Source organism: Hipposideros armiger, unplaced genomic scaffold, assembly GCF_001890085.2.
Source record: "Hipposideros armiger isolate ML-2016 unplaced genomic scaffold, ASM189008v1 scaffold_844, whole genome shotgun sequence".
Classification (NCBI taxonomy): domain Eukaryota; kingdom Metazoa; phylum Chordata; class Mammalia; order Chiroptera; family Hipposideridae; genus Hipposideros; species Hipposideros armiger.
This window is the reverse complement of record NW_017732194.1, coordinates 198,361-207,191: the sequence shown is the minus strand read 5'-3', so window position 1 is coordinate 207,191 and position 8,831 is coordinate 198,361. Positions and strand designations below refer to the sequence as shown.

The 8,831-nt window shown below is 37.6% G+C and overlaps 1 protein-coding gene across 1 annotated transcript in view; it reads right to left on the bottom strand.

Annotated features, from left to right (window-relative positions):
• The window catches only part of LOC109374602 (ubiquitin carboxyl-terminal hydrolase FAM188A-like), a 100,443-nt gene that overhangs the window by 53,935 nt on the left and 37,677 nt on the right, over positions 1-8,831 (bottom strand). Inside the window, exon 11 of the mRNA XM_019629341.1 lies at positions 4,149-4,229. Coding sequence (XP_019484886.1) covers positions 4,149-4,229 — 81 coding nt within the window. The remainder of the gene's footprint in view (positions 1-4,148; positions 4,230-8,831) is intronic.

Genomic DNA, 8,831 nt, shown 5'->3' with positions numbered 1-8,831 from the left:
AGAGAGGAGAGAGAGAGTGTTAATGAAAAGAGGGAAGGGAAAGGGGTTGGTGGCCAGGGAAGACCTCACTAAGGAGATGACATTAAATACTGACCTGAAGGAAGGAGGGACTCCTTTATCAGATATCTGAGGCAGGATCATTTTAAGTAAAGGGAACAGCTGGTGCAAAGGGGTTGCCCCAGTTTTGTGGCAGAGGAAAGGCCAGTGTGACCAAGAAAGATAGGAAGCGGAATAGTAGGAAATGAGATTAGCGAGACAACAGGGAATCAGGTGGGATTCCTAGAGAGGGCCTAGGAGAGGGAACCAAATTCAGGTTTTGAGCAGAAGACAGACATGAAGCGATGGGTCACTTTAGTTGCTGACATGAGAAGTCACTACAGCCCCACAAAGGGCAACAGCATCGTCATCAGTTAGGAAGCTACTGCAACAATCTAGGAGAGAGATTTCTTTAATTTGTCTTCCAATTCTTTCAGTTTCTCTTTTGCCCCTGGTAGCCTCCACAGTTTCATGGATCTATCAACTTCTCTTACAGCTTTTAAGTTCTTTTGATCCTATGCTGTCCTGCATTGTCTCCATTCTTTTGAGTTCCTTTTCCCCTGTTTGTTCTGACTTGTTTTTCATATAAGCATTCCGCAAATGTCTGGTGAGTCTTGGTAGTCTAATATTTGAGAAACTAAAAAGCATTACTTTTGTGGGCAGCACTTGTAAACCTCACCGTGGGGTTATTTGGCTGGGCAGTTCCCAAACTGTAGTTATCTCACTCTTTCCAATTTGCTCAAAGAGAAATAAAACATGGGTAGATTCTACAACAGCAAAGCTACTGAGCTCTTTTTGAGCTCCAAGATCTAACCAGTAAAAACACATACAAATCTCATCAGACCTTTCTAACTCTTAACTATCCAACCCAACGTATCACCAAGTCCTGCCAGTTTAACTCAGGAATAAATCTCTCAACTTTATGTGCTTCTATCCATCACCACCGTCATTACCCTGGACCAAACTATATTCTTTGCTTATCTGCAACACCACGGAAGTCTTGTTTACCCACTCCCTAGGCTATCCTTCAACATGTCTGTTCTCCACAATTAGCCAGAGTGATCTTTTCAACATGCAAATTTAATCCTGTTGCTTTCCTTCCCATCTCCCCCAAAACTACTCCCACCTACCATTTTTAAAAAGTCGAGGAGCTGTCATTACTCTCAGAGTAGAGTCACATGGCCTGCCGACTTTTGCAGCCTCATCTTACACCAGGCCCTGGAATTCTTAGTGCCCTGCGTCTTCTGTCGGTTTCTTCACACCGGAGTCCTTCCTTCCACAGCTCTTTGTTTGCTCTGTTTCCCTTGTAGGGAATATTCTTTTCTCCCTCTTCCCACAGTTTAATCTGATGTCGCAGTGCTCATTTTAGACATCTGTTCTTCAAGGAAACATTCCTAATCTTCCAAAACTAGGACAAATTCTTATGGCTTTATAGACCTGTGTTTTCTCAGCACTCATCACAGTTGTAATTTTCTAAATGGAGTCTTTGATGAACGCCTGCCCCATTAGGATGTACACCGCCCTAAATATAAGAGCCCTATCTATTTTTGCTCACCACTGTGTTCACAGCACCTGGCGTAATGTCAGTACATACTACTAAATGCTCAGTAAATATTTGACAAATGAGTATATACATGAAAGAAGACAGCTGTAACTATTGTCACCTGCAGTGTATAAGTCACATGACAAATTCTATTGCTTTTCAAAGGCATTTTACAATGTCAAATTACATATTGCCTTGAGAAGTATAACCTTAAAACATGCTTTTTTACTTAATCATAATCAGTACAAAGAAATGAGCACATGAAATACATATCTAGACAAACATAACAGCTTTAGAGAGAAAGACAACATTTACATTAAGCTGCTGGAGAAAAAAACAATGTCATTTGTTTCAGGCCATGGAACATAAAGTAAACAAACCCACTAAGAACAAATAAAGCAAAACTCAAAAAAAAAAAAGCAGCCCACAGCCAAAATTACTTGCTAACATCTAGAAATATCAAACAAAGAATTAGATTTTGTTTAATGTAAAAAAAAAAAAAAGCACAATTTATAGTATTTTCTATTTGGCAAAGACTACAAAAAACTACTATATTTAGAAAAAATTAAAACTGGACCTAATGAATGTTATCAAGTATTATCAATTGCATTTACCATTATGTGTGATCTTCTGGCTTTATATTATTTTATTTCAAAGGGAAAAAATTTTTGACCTGCAACTCTTTATAAAGATAACATGTCCAAACAATCCAAATCAATTGTTCTAAAATACACTGAAAAGGAAATACCCATGCTTTTAAGGAGCTTCAGAACGAGTCATAAAGAAATATTTTAGAAGATATAAATGTCACTAAAGCCCAAGTGTGGAAAACTCACACAAAGGCTTTAGTCATTAAACTAACGACTCCCCTATACTATGTGCCAAACTACATACCAGTTCCGGAGAATACAAAGGTAAATATCAGAATAACAATTAGTATCATTGTAAGAGTTTTACAAGACAGATAAGGTACTTGATATATATGGTTTATAAGATTTATAATAGCTGAAGGACCTAAAACGCACTATAAAATTCTCTAGAATCACTTTATGTGTGTGTGCATTTCCCCATCAGGATTATTAGTAGCTTCAGTGATGCAAATAAATGAAGACAGATTGAAAAACCTTGTCTGACTGACATAGCATACACTGAGTTTGTTTGATCAGGTCTACAGCTGGTGTTGCAGGAGTTTTTGTGTTTCTATGTACTTTGCGTTTCTTATTCAACATTTCATTGCATGTGGTTGAGGTCCAGGGATAAGAAGATACATGAGAGTACTCCTGTCCTGGACAAGGCTCCCTGCTGACCACGGGACATACAAAAAACAGTGAGGGGAACAGGAAATATGCATTGTGGGCAAAGGAACAATGGACCAAGTGCTATGAGAACAACAAAAAATACCAGGACAGGTAGGAAACAAGTGTGTATTTCATAGGAAGGTGGGGATTATTCACTCCCAGGACTGTATCGACCTACCTAACATTTAGATGCTTGGATATAAAATGTCTGCATATTTACAGAGCTCAATTGACATTGCTCCATAAATGCCTACAGAATAATGAAAATGACAATGATGATGATGACAAAAGCTAAGATTTACTGGACATTTAACTTGTAATAGTATTGCTAAATATTTTGTATTTAAGCCTGATAACAATTCTAAGAGCTAGGTACTATGATTAATCACCATTTTAAAGATGTAGGAAGGGCTGGCCGAGTGGCTCAGTTGGTTAAGAGCTCACTCAAGAGTGTGAGCTCTGAGCAACAGGGTCACTGGTTCGATTCCCAGCCTGAGCTGAGAAGCCGCTGAGCTACCAACAGGTGGCAGGATGGCTCAGCTAAAAAAAAAATAAATAAAAATAAAAAAAGATGTAGGAAAAGAGGCTGAGTGATGTTAGGAAGTGGCGAAGCTGGATTTCCAACAAAGGCTGTCTGACTCCAAAGGTCTGAACTACTCAACTGCAGGAAAAAAAAATGTGTGTGTGTGTATGGTTAAAGGCTGTGATTTAGAAAAGGTTTTGTTGTCACAATTTTAAAACAAACATATTCAAATGCACTTATTTCAATGTTGTAACCATGTATACTCGTATGTTCAAATTGTAAGAAATATTCCATCTTAAAAGAGCACTTGACTTCAATACCATTAATCTATTAACAGATTTTAAAATATTTTCCTAGGAGATGTAACTAAAATTATTTTATATCATGTAGCTGAGATTTTATCTTCTTTACAAAAGAGCAATCCAAAGCTTTTAAATTCAATTATTTTTATCATAATACAAGTGATTTTGAAAACCCCCCACAAAAGTCAAAGCTCTAAAGTCGAAAAAGGTATGGAAATTAGAACTAAGTCACGACAGATTTTATTGAAATGATTCCAAAACTAGAGCAGTATAACAATATGTTCAGTATTAATATTTTAGAATTTGGAACAATCCACTTGTTGGTGGGAATACACTGAAGTTTGCACAAAGATCCAATCTAAATATGGACTTACATTACTTGACTGCCTAGTGTCATACTAAAAAAAAACAAACAAAAAAAGGAATAAAGCCTGCTATAAGCATACCTTGGCAAAAAATACGGTGAGGTGAGTTTCACTGCCAACAATCCAAATAGGGAATTTTGGAGATTTCAAGTAAGAACCAACCTAGAACAAATGTAGCAAAATCAATACATGAAAATGTTATACTGCCTGTTAGATATTTGCCCACGAATATTTGAAACATAACTAAAGTGTCCAATTCGTATTTAAATAGAATAATGTATTTTGCCAGAATGCCTTACCCATAAAGGTTAAATACTGAATATAAAAATGAATGTAATAAAGACTATCAGGGCTAAGCTTATGCTGCATCTTTACATTAGAACTTTAATAATACAGATTTAACACAGCTAGATATCATCAGTTTAGCCCTAGGAATCACTCTCAGGTTTCAGTAAAGTTCCTAGACAGAAGGGCCATTTCTAGAATTTTAGCTCGGTACCTCAAAAACTCTAAAACTATAAACTTTATAATTACTTCATCAGGAAAATAATTATAAATTAACACAGGAGATTTATGAATAAATAAGTAAAGGGAAAAGCCTTAAGAACATTCTGTCTTCAAAGAACCCAGGGCAACATAATAATCTCTTTTGACTCTCCTTGGTAGGAGGTAAATTCAAAGTTTTACAATATGAAGTTGCTTTAAAATGTATAGAAAGTTTCACTTATAACCTGCCTTCAAAGTTATACACTTAATCTTTAAAAGCTATAGCACCAAAAATTTGAAAGCATCATTTGTGTGTATGTGACTGAGAAAAAGAAAGCTTAAAAATCAACAAATGAAACACAGACTGGTAAAACCTAATCATGTTCACATCAATCAATTCCACACTTTTATGAGGACAAAGACTTTGACTTTAAAACAAATAACCTTACCAATGAAATTTGCTGCACTTTCTTTTTTCCCCCCAAACTCCCTAGAATTGGGAAATTCCATGTCGCCACTTGCTGCCTTCAGGGCCAACTAGTCTTCCCTAACCAGCCAACAGCCCTGATAGGATGCCCCACTTTCAACCACCAGCAGGACCGGTTAGAATTTATTCTTATCGCTAGAAGGGAAGTGGGAAATAGCACTCTTTTGTATTCATGGATAGAAAAATGAGTACCTTTGTCCTGTGATGTGAGGGATGAATTACATGGGATGTGCTAATGGTAACGGCCAACCAGCAGAGTAGGGAGGATGCTTTGGGGGCAACAGGCACTAACAGCAAAAGGACCAAGAAAATGGAAACGCACTCATCACATTTTCAGAGCAGAAGGGATGTTAGGTGTGCCGTGCATGAGGAGACGGAGAAACAGCTGGGGTCAGCGCCTTGTCAGAATACAAACAGGTAACTAGTATAAGCTGGAATTAAAATACAGGTTTTCTATTTCATAATTAAAAAAAAAATGCAGGTTTTCGACTCGTAGTGTGGTGGCTTTCCATTACATCATGCTGCCTCTTCTCGTGAAAAGTTTAGATGTCTGATTGCTTTTTAGATAATGTGTGTTTGTGTGTGTGCTTAATCAAGATAGAAGTAAAAAATGTGGATAAGATTATATACAGTAGGATCAAAGGGTAAATAAATGCTGAACTCATGAAGTGTTTTATAACAATAAAAGTAAATCAAGGGTGCATAAATAGTGCAACCACTGCCGGAAACTAGTTTGTCAGTTACTCAAAAAGTTAAGCATGTAATTACCATATGACCAAGCAACTTCATTCCTGGGTATATGCCCAAAAGAAATGAAAAAATGTTTACAAAAAACGTTTACAAAATACGATTATTCATAGCAGTATAAGTGGAAACAACCCAAACATCCATCAAATGACAAACAGATAAACAAAACTGATGTTTCATACAATAGAACTGTCTTAAAAAAACGAGGTACTAATAGATATTAAAATATAAATGAACACTGAAAACATTATGCTAAGAAAAAGAAGTCGGACACGAAAGGCCTCATACTGTATGATTGCACTGATATGAAATATCCAGAATAGGCAGAGATTGCCAGGGGCTGGGGAGAAGTGGGTTTAAGTGGCTGCTTAATGGGTTCAAAGGACCTTTTTGGGGTGATGAAAACATTCTGAAATTAGTAAGCAGTGATGCTCGACAGTGTTGTGAATACACCAAAAAACCACTGAATTGTACCCTTTAAAATAGTGAGTGATAGATCTATTTTTAAAAAGGGCATAGTCAAAAGCACTCAGAGTCACCTTCTTTGTTAGCACACACACATGTGTACATATATACAGAGACAGAGAGAGAGAGAGACAGATGGAGGGGAGGTAGACGGAGGGAGGGAGGAAGGAGAGAGAAATATTGTTTTATTTGTATTAATGAACATATATGGTCAAAATGACATGGAAATGTTAATTTCATTTCTAAAGGGCACTTCGCTATACTATCAAACAGGGAAATGCTCAGATTCACAAAACTAATACAAACATAAGTATTTCCTTAATGCCATGTCCCTAAACATCTGTTAAAAAGTAAATGTATATAGATTTTGAGAAGGATTCCTACAGTAAATACAGATGAACAGCACAGTGTAATAAAGTTCTTTTAAAAAATGCTGCCTTGATCCAGTTTTGATGCCCTGGCTAGAGGCTGGTCCGTTCCCTTAAAAGTGCTGAGGAAGTCCAGGCCCCAGCTACTTTGCTACAGGTCTCCCACACTCCAGGCCACTACGTACCGTCCTCATCATCCTGGACCAGGTACCAGGCAAGGAGGGACAGCCCTGAAGCCCAGAGCTCACCAAAACTTATTCAAATTAACAAATCCACCGGGGGCTCATGAAGCCTAGCTAACTACACCCCAATTTCCATACACAAGCTGCCCCCCCCCCCCCCCCCCCGTGGTTACAGCTTGCTGTTGCCCTGTCCCAGGTATAATATATAACCTCTTGTGTGGCCCTGCCTGGGGGCCCTCTCTAGTTTGGAGCTGTAAGTCACTAAGAATTCTGCCTTTAATCTATCTGAACATCAGTGTGTTGTGTCCTGTCACTAATAGAATCTTTAAATCTTATAAACACCACAGTTACTGCTAGAATACTAGACCAATATGGTAACAGGAGAATATACAGCAGCTGTTGATTTTCCACTACAACCCTGGGAAGGAAACAGACATTTTACCTAAAGGTTCAAAAAAAGCAAAAGCACACATTTAGAAAAGCTTAAATTTATGGTGAAACTGCCACTCATCCACTCAATAAATATTGAGCACCTAATAGTACCCAGAGAAACAATGTGCCTGCCTTTAAAGAGTCTGCATTTCATTAGGGGTGACAATAGAAAAACAAATTCAAGGTTAAGTAAACAAAAAGACCATTAAGGAGTGATTGTTCCTATGAAATAATGTTGAAGAGAGCCACTGAGGGGATGGTCAAGGAAAAGTGTTTGAGGCACCATTTGAAGTAGGCTCTGAAGGGGAGAGTGGAGTATTCCAGGCAGAGAGGATCACCAAGTGTGAAAGCTTATGAGGTGGGAAAGGGTTTGGCATGCTGAAGAAATGGACAGCAGGCCAGCATGGCTGCACCACAGCAATGCAAAGAGCAATGCAACTCTGGAGGGACAGGAAGCACCCGGATGATTAGGGCCTTAGAAGCCACGCAGGGAGTTTCAAAGTAAGTCATCTGCATACCCTGTCTCCCTGCAACACATACACATACACACATTAAAAAAAATAGCATTATTGAAAAATGGTTTACAAATAAAAATTGTATATATTTAAGGTGTACAATTTGAAGTTTTGATATATGTATACACTGCGTAAAGATCACCACAATCAAGCGAATTAACATTCATTACCTCTATATAGTTACCACTTTTTTGCATGTGTGCATACACACTTAAGGGGATGTGTGTGTGTGCGCGTGCAGAAGAGGATGTAGCTTGATTCTTTGGTTGCCAGGCTGCCTCAGAATAGCTTTGGCTTGTATAATTAGAGTCACTGAAAGAAAAGTGTTGCTACTATTTAACATGATCACTACTAATGAATGAGGGCAGGATGAAACCTATTTGATTATCATACCCATATCACCCCTTCTAAGTGTTGTCATAAAAGAGGAATGCTGGCTAAAAAAAAAAAAATAAGGAAGGGAGGAAGGGAGGGAGAAAAAAAAGAAGGAAGGGAGGAAGGAACTGTTATTGTTACTAAAAATAATCACCACCATCGGAACCATTGCCATGGAACCACCATTCTAAAATGGAAAAGAAAATTATGTCTCTCTCCTTCCTTCCTCCCTTCCTTCCTCCCTTCCTCCAAAATGAGGCCATCTTAAATGCAAACTATTAATGACTTAAAAGCCATATAAAAGTGTTTAGAATATCCAATAGTTATTTCAGATTGTGTAGGAAAGCAATGAAATAAATACCAATAAATGAAAGTTTTGTGGCAGTTCCTAATTTTAGCCCATGTGTGAAAGAGCTTGATGCTATGAAATCCTTGGATTTTTAAATTTTTTTTTATTTAGTGTGAAATCGTTTTACAGATGGACAAAAGTTAGAATTTCAGGCATTTAGCAGATTCTTTTTCTTTGCCTGATATAGTACTACCCGTTATTTCAGTGAAGCATACTGTTAGTTGGTAAGGAAAAAACAGTATATTCTTTTTCCCCAGCTTACCAAAAAATAGATTTATTTTCAATAGTAAATGTCTCTATCTTCATAAATTATTTTGTACTGGGTTCTGTCCCCCACCCTCAAAAAGAAACAAACTTC